We start from the raw sequence: 17,976 nt of genomic DNA, 5'->3' as shown, positions 1-17,976 counted from the left end.
GGCGGCTCCGTGCCGGCACCTCGGAGGCCCAGGTTCTGGGACCAGTTAGGGCTGCGGGAGCCCCGGGCTCTGACCCGCCCCGCCCCCTGGAGGGCGCCAGGGGCCACCGGGGGCACGCGGGGTGGCGGGCGAGTGCGTGGGAGGCCCTCGCGTCCCGCTCCCCAGGCGGAAGGCGGGGGCGCAGAGGGCGGAGGCGGCCTCGGGGGCGCACCGTGTGCCGGGCGCCGGTCCCCGCCCCGGCCTTCGCGGGCTCCCGCTGTTTGCCGATGGCCCGTTCCGGGCCTTGTTTTGTGGATGAAAATTGTCCGACGGGGGCGGAGCGGAGGCCGGGCGGAGGGGCCGGGGCGCAGCGCGGGTCCTCCCTCGGGAAGGGTGGAGCGCTGGGAGTCCCCGGAGCGGCGGGCGGGGCGCCGGGCGGGGCGGGGCCTGGGGAGGGCGGACGAGGCGGGCCGGTGCGGGGGCGGCGCGCACGGGACACCCGCGGCGGGGAGCGGGCGGCCTCAGGCTCGGAGCGAGGCGGCGGCGGCCGTGCGCGCCATGGACTCGGTCCCCGAGGGGTACGAGCTCAACGGTGACCTGCGGCCGGACTCGCCCGGCGCCCGGGATGCCCCGGTAAGCCCTCCCCCGCGCGGCCTCCGCGGGGCCTCCCTGGGCTTCGCGCAGCTGCTCGGGCCCCGTGAGCCCCGTGCCCGCCCCCCCCCCCCCCGTCTCGCCGCCCCGCAGGTGAGGGGGAGCGCGGCCGGCTGCCATCGGGCGGGCCAGGGGCGCCCGATCTCCCCTTGGCCGGCCACCCCCTCCCCGCAGCCTCTAACTTGCAGCCGCCTTATCTGCTCCCTGCGCCCGGGCGGGAGGGGTACCCGCCTCCAGGCCCCGGGCCAGCGGCGGGCAGACAGTGACATCACCCGCGGCGGCCACGGCGACCGCAGAGTCCCTGTTGCCTTGACGGAGAACCTGAGGCCACTGGGGCCCTCCCTCCTCCCGCACCCTCCCGCGGCCTGTGCAGTGTCTGCCCTGCCAGGCCAGGGGAGTGGGGAGCGTGGGGCAAGCAAGGGCAGAGGTGCCCCCCACATCAGAGCTGGTGCCCTCCTGCCCTCGGTCCCCCTGCTGCCGGGCTGGGCCCAGGTGGTGGTCTGGGCCACTTGGGGGGCCCAGCACACCCAGCCTGGGTGTGAAGCTGCCCTGGGCACAGCCTCGGGGACTGGTTGACAGTCTTTCCGTTCCTGCCCCCCTGCGGGGAGGGCCTGGAGGGGGGAGGGGGCAGAGATGATAGGGCCCAGGAATGCATGCAAGCGAGGCGCCAGGTGGCGTGGATGCCCTGGGTGGAGCCGGTCCCACACAACCATCATTTCCCTCCTTCTCCCACAGCAACCCCCCCAGCCCAGCCCCTTACCCGCCCTCCCTAAAGCCAGCAGCCTGGGGCCCAGGATGTCTGTCCTGGTTAGGGATGAAGGCGGCGAAGGAGCTCACTGGCCTTGCTTGCCCTGGCGGGAACCTTGGAGCCCTGGGCTGTGTGCTGGGGAGCTGCTCCCCTCCCTGGGCTCTCTCCTGGCCTGGGGCTGTGTGGGGAGCACAGCAGGTAACACCAGGCCAGACTGGTGGAAGTCGGTTTGAAGGGAGGGGTCCTGCTCACCTCCCAGCCTTGGCTGCACACTTTGCTGCAGACCTGGGGTCTCAGGTGAGGGGGCACTGCATTGGCTCTGGAGGGGGCAGGGGCACTGCATTGGCTCTGGAGGGGGAGGGGGCACTGCATTGGCTCTGGAGGAGGAGGGGCACTGCATTGGCTCTGGAGGGGGTGGGACACTGCATTGGCTCTGGAGAGGGAGGAGCACTGCATTGGCTCTAGAGGGGGAGGGGGCACTGCATTGGCTCTGGACGGGGTGGGACACTGCATTGGCTCTGGACGGGGTGGCTCTGCATCCCGTAAGCAGAGCAGACAGAAGCCCCAGGGGCTGGTGTGGTGGCAGTGGGCCCTGGAGGACTGGAGAGGTGCAGGTGCGCCCCCTACCCCCGCGATGTGGAGTAGGGCACCCAAGGCAGAGGGAACAGGGAGAGAAAGGCCCTCAGGCTGGGCCACCAAACACGTGGGCGCTGGGGAGGAGGTGTGATGAGAGGTCAGGCCTTGCTGGGAGCCTGCGTGAGCCAACACACTGGTCTGGCTCCTTTGGTCACGAGTGGGGAGCTCCTGGAGGGGTGGCAGCCACAGGGCCACTCAGCTTGCCCACTTCCACCCGACACTGCACCCCAGCCTCTTCCCTCCCTTCCCATCCTCAGGACCTGCCTTGTCGTGTTCAAGGCACATCACTCTGTGCCTCAGTTTCTCATCTGTGAAGTGGGGTGGTAGCAGTGTGTTCCTCGAGGTCATTGTGAGGACTAAAGGAGTTAATGTGTGAAGTGCCCATCCCCGCCTGCCACACACGCCCCTCTCCTGGTGGGGACGCAGGCAGCGTGTTCCCCGGGCGAACGCCGGACATGCATGACTCTCCCCTACACTCTCCTGGCTCGTCACAGGCTTTCCCTTCACGTCCCTGCCAGAATCTGAGCCTCAGGCACCTGCCTGAGGGCAGGAAGAAAGGTTTGCTGGGAGGAGGGATAAACCAGGGCATCCTCAGGGGTGGGTGGACTGTGTCCCCAGCGTGCCCCTAGCGGCTAGGGCCTAGCCACAGGAGAACAACCTGGGAAGCCGGACTGTACTGTGCAGCCGTGGGCAGGTGCAGAGTCGATCCAGCCTCAGTTTTCTCGTCTGTGAAATGGGGTGGTATGGTCCGCCCTGCAGGTGGCCAGGCCTATGGAGGAGTCAGACATGTAAGCTCTGGGCAGACAAGCCCCTCTGGGCCAGGGCAGTGGGGAGATCCGAGATGCCTCTCTCCATGTGCTTGAGCACGTAGGCCCATCTGCCCAGCCCTCCCCGGCCTTCCTGGAAATGTTTTCAGTAAGTCAGCTCCTTTTTGCTAATGGCGGGGGGGAATGGTGAGTGTCAGTGTTATTGTGAAAGTGGCCTGCAGCTATGTCTTGCCTGGGGGCTTGGGTTGGGGCAGCCGGGGACACGGCTGCAGCAGATCCTGGGACTGTGGCCAGCTGAGGACAGCACGGGGGTGGGACAGGATGGGCAGGGCTCCGCCACCTCGGCCACGCGCAGCCTGAGGTGCTGGGGGAACTTTGCTCCTCTCCTTTCTGCTTTCCCGGCAGATTCCAAGGCTGACAGGGTCTTAGCCAAGTTCTGAAAGGTGACGTGGATGTGGCCGCAGGGTCACTGAAGGCCAGTGCTGAGCCCACAGGAAGTGGGTGCGCCCAGCCTACAGCCCAGCTGCCACCGGAAACACCCTCTCCGTCCCCACCAAACTTCCTGCCTGGAGCGGGTGGAGACCTCTTGCTGGCTGAGGGGGCGGTCTGGGGATGCTGTGGGCCGATGTGGCCCCAGGCGGTGCCGGCACAGCCGGTGCAGTGGCCCCGATGGCAGCTCCGATGGGGGACACCCGGCCCTGCCAGGCCAGTCAGGCCTCCCCTGTCAGCCACCACTGGGACCCCTCACCCCATCCCGCTAGCCCAGTTTACAGATGGGAGAGAACCGGGCTCAGGGCAGGGATGCCAGGGGGGAGGGCCAGGTGATGAACCTCATAGATTTGTTGGGGTCCTCGGTCTGTCACCCAGCAGATGTGAAAAGGGCTCTGGGCGGACAGGCAGGACTGTTCTCAGGATTGGGGTCCGTGGCAGAGCGGAGTCAGGCCCAATGGGAGGGCGTCAGGAACCAACCCCGCAGGTTCTGCAGGGCCTCAGTGGCCTCAGCCCATCCTGCTTGGTCTCCCAGGGGAGCCCCGGGAGAGGGGGGGGGCTGGAGGCTCGGGAAGCCCCCTCCGTCTCCTCCCATTCAAGCCTGAGTGGGCTGGAGTATCCCTTATACTGTGACCAGAACTGGGCATGTTATGTTTATGTACAGGCTTTGTTTTATGTGTGTGTGTATGTGTGTGTATGTGTATGTGTGTGTGTGTGGATGTGTGTGTGGATGTGTGTGTGGATGTGTGTGTGGATGTGTGTGTGTGTGGATGTGTGTGTGGATGTGTGTGTGGATGTGTGTGTGTGGATGTGTGTGTGTGTGTGGATGTGTATGTGTGGATGTGTGTGTGTGTGGATGTGTATGTGTGGATGTGTGTGTGTGGATGTGTGTGTGTGGATGTGTGTGTGGATGTGTGTGGATGTGTGTTTGTGTGTGTGTGTGTGTGTGTGTGTGGATGTGTGTGTGGATGTGTGTTTGTGTGTGGATGTGTATGTGTGGATGTGTGTGTGTGTGGATGTGTATGTGTGGATGTGTGTGTGTGGATGTGTGTGTGTGGATGTGTGTGTGTGTGTGGATGTGTATGTGTGGATGTGTGTGTGTGTGGATGTGTATGTGTGGATGTGTGTGTGTGGATGTGTGTGTGTGGATGTGTGTGTGGATGTGTGTGTATGTGTGGATGTGTGTGGATGTGTGTTTGTGTGTGTGTGGATGTGTGTGTGGATGTGTGTTTGTGTGTGTGTGTGGATGGATGTGTGTGTGTGTGTGTGAGCCCTTTGTAAGTCTGCACCGGCTTTTTCTCTGGGCGTGGAGCCTGGGATGAGCGTTGGGGTGGCTTCGAGTGAGAGCACTCTGGCCCTCTTGGTTTATGAAACTCAGGGGCACGCATGCACTGGGTGTGGCGCGAGGGGTGGCCGCATGCCGTGGGGCACAGGCCCGTGGCAGTGGCTGCCGGCTCCAGACCCTGGCGAGGGGGCAGCCCGAGGCGTGGGCATGAGGCACGGCCACCTGCTGTGAGCGCGGCTGGAGACCTGGCGAGGGAGGCAGAGGGAGACCCACAGGGGGCTGCAGGGAGGCCCCGCGGCTGCCCCGGGCTGCGGAGGCCACCTTCCCTGTGCCTTTGGGTCTGGAATTTTAAACCGAGTGGATTCACTACTTTAGAGCCGCTCACGTGAGGGAAAGTGGGGCAGGCAGCAGAGCCAGCACTGTTCTGTGTGCCCATCCTTCCTTCCGCTGGGCCTGTTCCAGACTAACCTCAGCTTAACAAAGCGAGGCCCTCCCTCCTGCAGGTGCGAGCGGGGAGGTGGGCTGGGCACCGTGAGGCCCCTCCCACACCCGCTCCTGTTCCCAGCTTTCCTGAGTCTGGAAACAGGATCTCCTGTGGCTCCAGCTGGGCAGCACAGCGGCCCCTGAGGACAAAGGGCCAGGGCGGGAGGGCCAGGCAGGGGCAGTTTGAGGTCCCCTGGAGTGGAGACGCCGGGAGTGGCAGGGCCCCGCTTGGAGCGGGCTGTTCTCCCAGAGGCGAGGGGGTCTGGACTCCCCTGTGGTGTGGCCGGCAGGAAGGCGAGGGGGGACTCCGGTGCGGAGGGTCACAGTGCCGCCCTGGGGTGGCCTCGGCCGTGTCCTCACAAATCCTGTGCACAGGGGCAGGGGTGGCGTGTGGAGCCTGGGCGGGGACTTGCCTCCGGCCCTGCAACGTCTGCATTAAACGTGCGCAGCTTATGGCCTGTCAACCATGTCGCAATTACATGGCTTAAACTTTTTAAATGAAACTTAAGGAAGATCTAAGCTCAACTGCAGCATAGAATGCCAAGGCGGCTCTGGAGTCTGCTGTGCGCCCTGCTCAGCGGGGGTGCTCTGGGCGGGGAGGGGTCCAGGCAGGCAGTTCCCCGCTGGGCTGGACAAGTGAAGGGATCTGCCTCCCACCCCAAAAGCCACCTCTGCCCCGGCATCCCCACCCCCAGACCTAGAGAGAGGAGGCAGGGGCCGTGGGCAGTGGCCCGGGAAGGGAGACCACGTGCAGGCAGCCACTGGTGGCAGCTTCCAGCCTGCGTGTGTGCTGAGGTTGTGTGTCTCCTTTCTCTTCCAGGGCTCGATTCCCAGGGAGGGTCTTGCAGGGGCTACTCACCCTCTTGGGCCTCTTGCTCTGTTAAGCGCTTCCCTCTCAAGCCTCACCTGAGCCCCCACTTCCCTGCCAGTCCCGGGAGGAGTCCCGGGTGGGCCTGCAGCCCCTGCTGCCCGGTGGCCAGCCCACTGACTGCCCCTCCCCACAGCCCACGCGCTGGGGCAGGAATAGGCTCATCAATGTGAACCACTACGCCAACAAGAAGAGCGCCGCCGAGAGCATGCTGGACATCGCCCTGCTGATGGCCAACGCCTCGCAGCTGAAGGCCGTCATCGACCAGGGCCCCGGCTTCGGCTTCTACGTTCCCCTGGTGGCCCTCATCACCATCTCCCTGGTGCTGCAGATCAGCGTGGGCGTGCTGCTCATCTTCCTGGGTATGAGCTGGCGGCCATGCCTGCAGGCCTGCGGGCACCTCCTGGGCGGGCACTCCCCATCGGCTACCCTGTGAGCAGGGAGCCCTCAGAGCTGCCCAGGGGCGGGAGGGGGCGCCTCACTTCGCCCTGCAGTCCAGGATGTGCCCCTGAGAGCCCCTCGTGGCTCTGTCCTTCCACCCCGTCCCCCGGTGCGGTCCGGGCTGGGAGCAGCAGGGCTCCGGGGGTGCCTCCCGCCTCCGGGCGGCTGTGTGACCTCCTGCGGGTACTTGACCTCCTGCCTGTTGCCCTGCCTGTCACCTGAAGGGGAGGCTGGCGGGACGACCTCTCACAGGACACTCAGGAAGGTGCTGGCTGTGTGGCCGCAGGCGCCAGGCCCCCTGGGCTCCCGTCCGGCCAGGCCCCTTGTCAGCAGTGCACGAAAGCAGGCGTGTCTCTGATGGACAGAGGCGGCCTGATGCTCGGCCGCGCTGGGCCCGGTGCGGGCGGCCTGGGCAGTGTCCACACCCTCTCGCCCACAGTCAGGTACGACCTCAACAACCCAGCCAAGCACGCCAAACTGGACTTCCTCAACAACCTGGCCACCGGCCTCGTCTTCATCATCGTCGTGGTGAACATCTTCATCACGGCCTTCGGTGTCCAGAAGCCTGCGGTGGACCTGGCGCCCGGCAGTAGGCTCTGGTGAGTGTGCGGGCCGGCGGCACTCCCCGCCACAGCCCGCCCAGGCCCTCCGGCCACTGACCGTGAGCGGCCCCCGCCGCGTCGGCCTCTGCTCCGGCCTCGTGGGTGATGCCTGCAGCAGGGCGTTCCCGCCCACACGCAGCCCTGTCCTTGCTCAGGGGCCCAGCGCCTGCCAGGCACCCCGCTGGGCAGGTGCTGAGGGAGCCCGGCGGCCTCCTGCTGTGCGGAGCACCCTGAGTGTCGCCAGGCAGACTCAGGAGGTCACTCTGCTGACTTGAGGGCAGCAACGGGACACGGGACGCCAGGGTCCTGCACTCGGGACCCCGGCCAGGGCGGCACGCCACAGGGCGGGGCGGCCTGACTGACCAGAGGAAGGGTGGACTGCTGACGGGCAGCTCCTCCCGGCCCTGTTCCCCGGGTCCCTGTCAGTGTGCTGGGGCCAGGCCCTCCAGCCCTCAGTGACTCCGGAGGGGAAACTGAGGCTTGCCCAAGTCAGAATGGGGCCTTTCTGGAGTCGGAGTGGCCCCGACACCATGGACACCACTAAGGCAGGGTCACAGGATAGCCCGGGGCCCCTAGTCCGGCAGCCCTCACCGCTCTGCTGCCCTTTGCAGATGCCCGCCTGTGCCACCACAGCCTCACAGACCCCAGGAGCTGCCTCGGCCGCGGGCCCCGGCCTGGGCGCTGCACCCCTGCGAACGCCAGAGCCAGGACTGGGCTGGAGGACACTCGCCAGTGAGTCCTGCTCCATCCGTGGCTCCTCCCCCTGAAGCAGGGGCAGCGAGGCCAGAGGCGGAACTGGACCCCCAAGGAGGGCCATGTGGACAGACACGCAGCAGGCCCGAGGGCGGGGGGAGGGGCCAGGGCCAGCCTTAGTCTTGGGACATTTCCAGAAGGACAAAGAGATGCCCCCTCAGCCAACACACCGCTGGGAGCTCGTGGCCCCTGCCCTTCCTGCCCCGGAGCCTGGACCAGCAGCTTCCCCGGGCCCGCCGTATGCCCACCTCCCCCAGCCCCGCTTCTCTAAGCACAAACGACCAATAAAATGATTGCTCCTCCCGTGCGGCTTCCAGCACAGCTCCCTCCTGGCCCGGCAGCCTGTGCCGGCCTCTCCGCCAGGCAGCCACGGCCTGGTTCACGCCTCACGTGCCTTCTCCAGGCCGGGAGCTTGGCGGCTCCTTGGCGCCTGGCATCTCCAGGCAGGTTTCCCGGTGGAGACCAGAGTCTCGGGTCTCCAGTGCCCCAGGGTCTTCTTTTCACAGAAGGGGTCGAAGAGCTCCCGTAGCCCAGGCCCAAGGCCGTGGCCCGGGTCACTGCGGTCATCGTCCGCTCTGTTGGGAGCCTCCCCGATGCTCCCCATCTGGCGGGGCCCCGTGAGGGAAGCGCACCCTGTGCCGACTCCACAGCGTCCCTGCAGCCGGCCGTGGCTCGGTGGTTGGAGCGCAGTCCCGATACGACGTTGCGGCTGGATTCGGTCAGGGCACCTGCCCAGGTTGCAGATTCAATCCCCGGGTGGGCGAGTACAGGAAGCAACTGATGTGTTCTCTCTCTCTCTCTCTCTCTCTCTCTCTCTCTCTCTCTCTCTCTGTCTCTGAAATCAATAAACATGTATCCTCTGGTGAGAATTGAAAAAAATAAAAGATGCTTCAGTTGCAACCTCCCTGAAGTGGGCTCCTGGCCTGACTGCCCCTGCCTTCCGGCGGCACACTGTCGGCACGGCAGCCCGCGGCCCGGCCAGGCCCTGCAGCGGCTGCTGTTCACAGCGGAGGGACCCACCTGCCCTGCCCGGCTCAGGGCTCCCTGGCACTTCTCAGGCCCAGGGCCCGTGCTATGTTTGTAAGGCGACGGCCTGGGGTGCCTGTGTCAGGGTGGGGAGGTGTGGCTGGTCCCCACACCAACTCTGGGGGCATTTGGGGTCAGAAGCCTAGACTGGAGCCTCCTCGCGTTGGGGGAAGAGTGGCAGGCAGCTGCCGGGGCCTCCTGGGCACTCCGCCTGGTCCCCTGACGGCCCAGGCCAAGTCCCAGCGCTCACCGTCTCCACCCCCCTCCATCGTGACTGCCCTCCTGTCAGGAGAGCAAGGGGAGCGGGGCCGCCCCAGGTGGGCTGAGAGCCCCCAACAAGGGCCTGGTGCTCTCTGGGGTCTGGCTTGTCTCGAGGCTCTCACTTCACCTGGCTGGAACCGCCAGCTCCTTCCATTCACCCCAAGGCCGCCAGGACCTGAGCCCTCACTCTGCCCTTTATCTCCTCCACCAGGACCCCTGCTCCCCCATCTCCTGGTGGGGGCCTGGCCTCAGCTGGGACCCTCGGGGCCTGGGATCCTGGGGAACCCCTGTCGTCTTCACTCCTCTCCCCACACCCACCCAGGTCCCTTAAGATGGTCAGGTGACCCTGCCGTCTGGTCTGTGGGGCGAGAAGGTCAGCTTGGCACCAAGGAATGGATAAACAGAAGTGCCTGTGGGCGAGACATCCGGCATGAGCACAGGAAATGCTGAAGCATGTTCCGAAAGTGCTGGGACCTGGGTTGAGCCGGGCAGCCCTGCTTGGGGGGCCTGGGATCCCGTGGAGAGGGTTTCTAAAGGAGGCCCCTGTGGATGAGGTCCAGGAAAAGCAAGTGGGCAGAGTGGACAGTGGCTGGGTGGGCAGAGGGTCTCATCTGACCTTCCCCTCTCAGGCTCCCAGCTGTGGACTGTCCCCCACACCTGGCCCTGTGCCAGCCGATGGTGTGCCCTGTGCAGCCCCTCAGCCCTGCTCCTGGCCACCCCAGTGTCCAGGCAAACGCCCCCTGCACCTTGTCCCGCGTGGCCTGTGGCCCGCAGCCACGGGAGCGACGGCAGTGCCTCTGATGTGGCCAGCACATGGCTTGGTTCCTTCTTCGGCCAGGACCGGAAGTCTGTGCGGACGCAACCGGGGGCAGCCCCAGAATGGGGGCTGGGCCACCAAGCCCGGTGGCCTGCATGGGTGCTGGGGGCATCGGGGACAGCCCCATCCCAAGGTGCCCACGAGGCAATGACGGCCTCCACCTCCCAACACACTAGCTCCCGGCTCAAACCTCCACAGCCACTCCAGCCCTGACCCTCACTCCAGACACGCCCCCGTCTGGGCCTTGGAACGTGCCGCCACCTCCTGGCGACAGTGTCCAGCCCTGCAGTCCTCCCCAGGCCTTCGACCCTCTACTTGTCGCTACCACAGGGGGCCATTGGTTTACTCGGCCTTTAGAGCTGTGGGCTGGACTCACTGGCCACCATGTCCCCCTGGCCATTGTCTGAGCCCTGCCCACCCTCACCATGCCGGCCTAAGACCAGGCTGCAACCTGTCCTGCCCACCGGTCTCCCCACCCAGAGGAGTTCTGCCAGAGAGGGGCGATATTTCCCATTCGTGCCTGTGCTTCTACTTATGGGACCTTGGCCGGCCCGGGTCTCCCCACGGGTGCCCCCACCCATGGACTGTGTCCGGCACACAGTAGGTCTTCAGTAGGTGTCTACAGCATTCTCACTCATCCATGTGTGCTGAGGCCCAGAGCTGGGGTGGAGCAGAGCCAACTCTCAGGGCTCCCCCTGGACCCGCACACGCCACTCCTCCCACCTCTCCCGTGCGCCGCCCTGCAGCTCAGCTGTCCTCCCAGGGGACATGAGAGACCCCAAGAATGAGTGAGGGTCTAAGGAGCAAGAGATGCACACGTGTGTGGGGTGTCCTGGAGGGACACCAGAGAGAAGGGGGTTGGGGAGGGCTCACGGGGGAGCCTTGAGGAGGGCGAGCCCTGCCTGCGGCCTGCATGGCCTTGGGGGAGCCTGGAGTGGTCGGGTGGGGAGGGAGCCGCACGTGGAGCCTGAGTCGGGTTCTGAGTGGGACAGGGCAAGGGACTGTATGCTTAGCCTTTCTGTAAAAGTTGGACGATGATGGATGAATGGACCAAGAGATGATAGAGTAACTGATTGGTAGGTGAAAGATGGATAGATACGGGAAGATAATTGAATACTTGATCAACAGAGGAAAGAGAAGTGGATAGATAAGTGATAGATGATAGGTGAACGATCGACAGACATAAATGCCAGACAGGAGAAGACGGACAGATGGGGTAAGGATGAGGGAGCAGCTCTGTACCAGAGACTGGCAGGCATCTCCCACTCAGGGTGGGGGCCCCAGGGTGTCCTCGTGCACCCCAGGGCACCGCGTCCACTCACACCCAGCTGACCCGCGGTGTCCAGGCCTGGCTCCTGCTGCAGGCCTCCCTGTCCTGGCTCTTCACCCTCACCTTCCACACTCAAAACCCCAGCCACCTTGAAGGAGAGAGGGCGCAGTAGGCCAGGGCAGGCCCTCTCGCCCCCAGGAGGTGACATCGGACAGGGTGGGGCAAGGGGAATGAGAAGGAACCTCTCTAGCCCAGCGGCGCCTGCCCTTGGGGTCCTCTCAGCAGGAGATGAGGTCCCAGCTGCCACCTGGCCAGTGCTGATGGAGGGCCCCAGTCCCTAAAGGGGTCCCCTTCTTGCCCCTGACATACAGGGGAGCCAACGCAGGCTCCAGGGGCAGGCCTAGGGCAGGACAGGTCCTCCATCTCTTCATCTCCTGAGCCCTGCAAGCCGGGCTCTATGAGGCTGTGGGTCCAGGGCCTGTCTGGCAGGGGCCTGACGCAGGGCAGAAGTTTGGAGGGACACAGGGGAGCATGGCGGGCGGGGCTCCCTCGGAGCACTGCCTCTGAGCTGAGTCAGTGGGAGCTGTAAACAAGCTGTTCCAGCAGCGTCAGTGCCCTGCGCGGCCCGGTGCCCACAGTCACCGCCCCCCTTGCCAAGGGGAACCCCGTGTTGTGCAAGATGCAGCTGCATTTCGGGCTCTGAAAACGAGAACTGTGTCATACAGCTTGTACCAGCCTCTCCTGGGCCAGAGCCACTGGGACCCAACTCCACCTTGAGGAAGGTGTCAGTCAGTTCAGAACTATGTCAGTGGCAATTTGCTCAGTTTATTTTATTTTAATTATTTTAAGCACGAGGATATTTTCCCATTGATTTTTAGAGATGGTGGAAGGGAGGGAGGGAGGAGAGAAACATCGATGTGAGAGAGACACACACACCCTGACCTGGGCCGGGTGTGCGCCCTTGACTGGGAATCAAACCCAAGACCCTTTAGTCCACAGGCTGGTGCTCTAACCACTGAGCACCTCTAGGGCAATTTATTTCTTTTTTGAATCATAGATTATGTTGCAAGCATTTAATGCTCCATGAACATTCCTCTCTTTCAATGAAAACCTTTTGGTGTTGGGGTCCATGCTTTCAAACTTTTTTTTTCCCATTTTCTAGAATAATTTATTGCACTTAATTAACATGTTAAAGGGGCTCTGGGGTGGGGCTTTGCCATGAAAACCAGGTGTTTTCGGCCCTGTGTTATGTGAAGCAGAGCTCCCAGGGCCAGGGTGGTGAGCTGCCCGTGCAAAGGGGCCCCCTTCTGCTGGCCCTGTGCCTGCACCCGCCTCAGGATGGGGGACAGCAGGAGGCCCGTCCAGCCCCGGCAGCCGCTCAGCAGGTGACGCTCACCCAGCCAAGGCTCATGCTAAGTGCCTTCTCCACCCGTAGGGCCCCCCTTTGGCCGCGGGTAGCTGCCCAGGCCCTGCACCAGGCTGCTGCCCGCTGGGAAAGCTCGCGATACGTGTACTTCCATATCCAGGTAGGCGCTTACTATGCTCTCGCAACATTCTAGCTCTGTGGTCGGCAAACTGCGGCTCGCGAGCCACATGCGGCTCTTTGGCCCCTCGAGTGTGGCTCTTCCTAAGCCTTAGGAGTACCCTAATTAAGTTAATAACAATGTACCTACCTATATAGTTTAAGTTTAAAAAGTTTGTCTCTCAAAAGAAATTTCAATCGTTGTCCTGTTGATATTTGGCTCTGTTGACTAATGAGTTTGCCGACCACTGTAGCTCATTCAACATCCTGCTCATTCATGATTTGTCTGTTCTGAGGTGGCAGCAGAGCTGCCGGGAAACGGGAGACGGCGCTTCGGAAGGGAAGGTGCTTCCCAGCCCATCACACACCGTGGCCAGCCACTTACTTGGGCTCCTCTGGCCTCCAGTGCTTTGTCGTTGTCAGAGGTTTGAGCAAAGGAGGCTCAGTCGTCGGCTGTCAGGCAAGATGGAGAGGGGCCAGGAGGGAGTCAGGAGACTCCCAGTTCCATGGAAACTAGCAGGCACCAGCCCTCTCCTGCCAGGTGCTTCCAGACTTTTCCAGGAGCTCACTGAGCTCTTCACTGCACGTCTTCTTGGGGGTTTTCTTCTTTTCCCTCCCCTGCAGCTCCCGTTTCTCTGGCTCTTCTCAGCTCCCCGTTCCTGCTCCAGGTCCAATAGCTCCTCCCTCGGCAGCTCCTCAGGGCGCACCCCTAGGAGCTCCGCAGGGCGACCCCCTCCCCGCCCAGGGGAGCCCGGGGCCTCTCAGCCGCAGCTGCTGCGCTGGCAGCTCCTCGTGCTTGGCAAGGCCTGTGACGTCATGGACGAACCTCACGAGTGTCTTCTCCTGAGTGACAGACCTGACTCGCTGGGGACTCACAGCGAGGCTCTGGGTGCAGCATGGACGCCGTCACCCTGGAGTGGCACCCGTCCTCCCAGCTGCGCAGCAGCCAGGCACAGGGCGGCCTCAGGACACGCCTAGGGCTGCACCCCCGGTTCCTGGCGAGAGAGGTGGTTGAAAGGATGCACACCCCTTGGAGATCGGGGTGAAGAGCACCCACAAAGGGCGCCTGTCCACAGTCGGCACATCCTGCAAGCGTGTTGCTCCCCACGCAGCCCTTCCCCATCTCGCCGCCGGCAGTGAGGCGGCGTCCGGGAGAGGAGCCGCGCCCAGGATGCTCACTGCTCCGCAGGTCCCTGGCGTGCGCGCTCCCGACACGCGGGAAGGGGTCTCACGGAGCCAGACACAGGGTCTCCACGGGGGCCCTGCCCTGGCCCGGGCAAGGCTGTTCTCGCTCCTAGAAGCGGCCGGCCCGCAACCTCCCTGTGGACCAGGGCCTCCCCAGGGCCAGGAAGGGCGGCTCCATCCACAGGAAGGGTCCCCGTCCTTTCCTGTACAATCAGCTTCTCCGGAGCTCCCGCCCTCCCGCCGCCTCCAGCAGCTCTCGCAGCCGTGCTCACTGGGGAGGGAATGCCGGGCCCTGAGTTGCTCCCACCGGCCAGAGCCAGCAGCCTCAGTCTGTGCCAGGCCTGGCCATTCTCTACACCGGCGATCTGTCCGGTGGCTGTGACCTTGGTGCCCGGGACCCGCTGCGGCCTCCTTCCCTCCAGGCCCGGGCGCTGCTCCAGGGAGGAGAGGAGCTGCTGGATCCGTGGGTCCCGAGGCATCCGGGGAGCAGATGCTTCCACAGCGCGGCTCTCTCTCTCTCTCTCTCTCTCTCACTCTCTCTCTCTCTCTCTCTCCTCTTGTTCAAGACCGAGGCTGAGGTGAGCCGCCTGGCGAGCAGTGGCCTGGCTCTCGACCTCTGTAACCTTGTTCGCCATCTCTACCTTCCTCCCCAGGCGTCACTCGGTGTGTCTCACTGGCGTCGGCGGTGGACTTGTTTGCTGAGCGGCCACAGTGAACAAAACCACGAGAATAAATCGAGCGCCAGAGAAAATGATTTGCTCAAGAGATGCGGTAGTCCTAACCTGTTTGGCTCAGTGGATAGAGCGTCGGCCTGCGGACGGAAGGGTCCCAGGTTCGATTCCGGTCACGGGCATGTACCTTGGTTGCGGGCACATCCCCAGTGGGGGTGTGCAGGAGGCAGCTGATGGATGTTTCTCTCTCATCGATGTTTCTAACTCTCTGTCCCTCTCCCTTCCTCTCTGTAAAAAATCAATAAAATATTTTAAAAAGAGCGAGATGCAGTAAAGAGATGCATGAGGCTGCTGCCAGCTTAGCTTGGCATATTGTTTTACAGCAAACTTTTTCTTTTCTAAGTAGGAAGAGTATACTCCCCCATAACAAGTATAAATAGTAAACACATGAACAGTAACAGTGATGTTCCTGTCAGAGGCTATGTCCTGTGCACACTTGCACGTGCGGCGCTTGTTCTATGACCGGTGGTCGGCCGGCTGGTCAGCAGCCTCGCCAGGAGCCCGTGAGGGATGCCTGCCTACGAGTTCCAGCCAGGAGGCTCTGGGCGAGAGGGATTCGAGGCTCCAGTCAGACCTATGGCCCTGTTGCGCGTGTGGTCTGACGTGCAGCGAACGCCGTGCGGCACATGGACTGTTGGGCAGGGCTTCCCGGAGGAGGCGGCACTTTGCCCGGGGCCTGAGCGGGAGTAGGAGGCGCTGGGGAGCGGGAAGAAGTGCTCCAGGCAAGGGAGCAGCACTGCACAGGCGGGAGGCGTGGCCATGAGCCCGTCCTCACCAGCGTGTGGCCGGGGAAGCTGGGGACAAGCAGTGAGGTCCTGCGGGCGGGTCACCAGGAGAGGCTGTGCCTGCGGTGTCGGTGCCGATGGGCCTCACTCACCCCAGGTCGCGAGCACTGACTGACGGGCTGCCCGCTTCTCCCTCCCCGAGCCCAGCCCAGGGGAGGCCTTGCCGGGTCCCCAGCTCCAGGCAGAGTCCAGGCACCGAGACCTGAGGAAGCTCCAAGGCGGCCTGGGCTCAAGGGCGGGCCTGGGGCCTCGAGGGCAGGACTTGGGGGTCGTGGATAAAAGAAAACATCAGGAGTCACAGGAAGTGGCCCAGCCGCAGCCAGAGACAAGCACCCTGGCCTCACAGCTCCTGGGCGCCCGAGGCCCTGGGACAGCACCGAGCTCGCCTCACGCGGGAGGGAGCCGTGGGCCTCGTGCGCCTGAGGTGAGGGCAGCTGGGCCCCTTGTCTGTCGGACCTGCCTCGGTCTGTCCAGGCTGCTGTGATGGAGTCCGCAGCCTGGGCTGCTTAGACCCAAGCACTCATTTCTCAGTCTGCAACCTGCAGACGGGTGTCTGCCCCTGCCCCCTATCCCCTGCCCCCGGGGGCTTCTGCCCCCTGCCCCCTGCCCCCTGGGGCCTCTGCCCCCTGCTCCCTGGGGCCTCTGCCCCCTGCTCCCTGAGGCCTCTGCCCCCTGTTCCCCGGCGCCTCTGCCCCCTGCCCGCTGGCATCTCTGTCAGTCACCTTCACATGGACATCGCATCCTTGTCACATTCACCCAGCGCTGCCTGTCACCTTTCCCAGCTGTGTCTCAGGGCGCAGGACAAGGATGGAGAACACCCCCAGCTTCTGCCCGCAGACCTTCACCCAGGAACCAGGACCTTGCCCGGCCATGGTGGGAGAAGCTGCAGATGGACAGGCCGTGCCAGGCTGAGTGCAGGGGTCTGCTGGCCTGGGGACCTGCCCAGCCCCCGCCGAGCTCACCCTGGAAGTGGCACAGGCACTAGACCCGTCTCGCCTCAGGGCCTCTGGGGCGATGGGCGATGGCTGACACGGGGCTGGAGCGTCACACATTCTCCCATTGGGGAGGGGGCGGCAGGCTCTCCACAGCCTTCACCCCCGACCCTGAGCCAGGCCCCGAGGCATCCCCTCGCTCACCTGCCCACTGGGGGCAATAACCGCTCTTGCTGCCCCAGAAACCTGCCTGGGCCACGTGCCCAGTAAGGCGGTCAGCGGGTGGGGCGACGCGCAGGGACAGCTTTGCTGGGCAGTGCTACCCAGTGTGCCTGAGGAGCAGCGCCCAGCTAGGTGCCCATGCGCAGGTGCCCCAGCCTGCAGCCCCGAGTGGTGGAGCGAGTGGCCAGCCACCGTCCTGGCTGGCTGGCACGGGGAGGGCTCCTGCACCCACTTCCCCAAGGGCAGACCCCATGTCCTGGAGCTGGTTCCTCTGTGCCTCGTGCCTCCGGAAACCCCCGTGGAAAACACAAACTCATGATTCCTGGGTTGACAAATATGCTTCTGTTTCCCCAAAGGGGCGGGGGGAGGCTGGCAGAGGGAGACAGTCACAAGAGGACCCACCGGGCCAGGCCGAGCCCACAGCTGCTCTCCATGCGTGTGCACGTGGACAGAAGAGCTGCACATGTGTTTGCGTGCATGCATGACTGCCTGTGCCTGTGCACGTGTGGGGAGGGCGGTGGAGCCCACTCTCGGCTTCCGTGTGGCCCTGGGCTCCAAGCCTCGGATCCCCCACCTGTCAGAGGGTGGCGACAGGCCCAACAAGGGGAGGGTGGCGCCCATCAGGCCCGTGGGGAGCCGGCGTGTCCGCAGCAGAGCCGTAGCAGTGAGTCCCGGGAGCAGTGCCGGGCCCCACACGTGACGCTCACCCTCATGCATGAGCTACTCCCACAGCGTGAGCCAGAGGAGATGGGGGGTGGGGGCCGCACCTGGGCAGGGGCTATGCACTGAGGAGGGGTGCCCACACCCTGGGCAGGGGCCATGCACTGAGGAGGAAGAGGAACAGCAGTGCCAAACCCCAGCAGCTGATCGAGGGCTTAAGGAGCCAGAGCTCAGGACTTGGGAAAGCACAATGATGTTTTCATCTCTAAAACTTCTAGAATGTTCCTTGGGCTGTTTTCAGTTTGGATTCCCTTTCTCCTGGGATCCCGGACAAGACTTGGTGTTTGTTTCCAGGCTCTGAACCACTGCTACCTGCCATCCCCTCCCAGGTGGGTGGGGGTGAAGGGCGCTGTTCCACGGGTGCCTGTGGGGCCAGCAGGCCCCGGAAGCAGGTCTCCTGGGGACCGGCCACGGGGGAGGAAATGTGGCTCAGCCTGCACGCCCCGTGCAGGGTCCTCTTTCTCGGCTGACCAGCCTCCACCTTGGCCTCACCCTCACCGGGCGGCACAGGCAGGCAGGGCCCACAGCCAGGCTTGGTGCAGAGGCGGGTGGTGAGTGCCCCCCCCCACCATGGGCCTGGGGCGGGCGGAGCGGAGGTGAGAGGCGATGGGTGTGGGAGGTGGGAGCTCAGGAGAGCAGTGGAAGGAGGCCGTGGAGGGCGGGGGACATGGCAGGGCAGTGGGGGGGGGGGATGTCTGGGTGGGGCAGAGCAGGGGGCCTATGGTGGGGAGTGCGGCCTGAGCCTCAGGGGCAGCCTCTGCCTGAGGTGTGTGGAGTCTCAGGTCAGGATCACCCAAAAGCAC

At 64.3% G+C, this 17,976-nt stretch overlaps 1 protein-coding gene and 1 long non-coding RNA gene across 2 annotated transcripts; one reads left to right on the top strand and one right to left on the bottom strand.

Annotated features, from left to right (window-relative positions):
• The first annotated feature begins 435 nt into the window (after positions 1 to 435).
• On the top strand, positions 436 to 8,004 carry NINJ1 (ninjurin 1). The gene is made up of 4 exons (XM_059656300.1): positions 436 to 612; positions 6,043 to 6,268; positions 6,787 to 6,946; positions 7,561 to 8,004. Coding segments are annotated over exons 1-4 (462 nt in total). The 5' UTR covers positions 436 to 537; the 3' UTR covers positions 7,562 to 8,004.
• Positions 8,005 to 12,092: 4,088 nt separating this feature from the next.
• On the bottom strand, positions 12,093 to 13,938 carry LOC132211783 (uncharacterized). Its single transcript, XR_009447560.1, has 2 exons — positions 13,814 to 13,938; positions 12,093 to 12,906 (listed from the first exon to the last, which is right to left on the bottom strand). It is a non-coding gene; the product is annotated as an uncharacterized LOC132211783 (long non-coding RNA).
• Positions 13,939 to 17,976: the final 4,038 nt, after the last annotated feature.

The sequence above is a fragment of the Myotis daubentonii genome, chromosome 11 (genome assembly GCF_963259705.1).
Source record: "Myotis daubentonii chromosome 11, mMyoDau2.1, whole genome shotgun sequence".
Taxonomy (NCBI): Eukaryota; Metazoa; Chordata; class Mammalia; order Chiroptera; family Vespertilionidae; genus Myotis; species Myotis daubentonii.
This window is presented reverse-complemented; position numbering and strand designations above follow the sequence as displayed.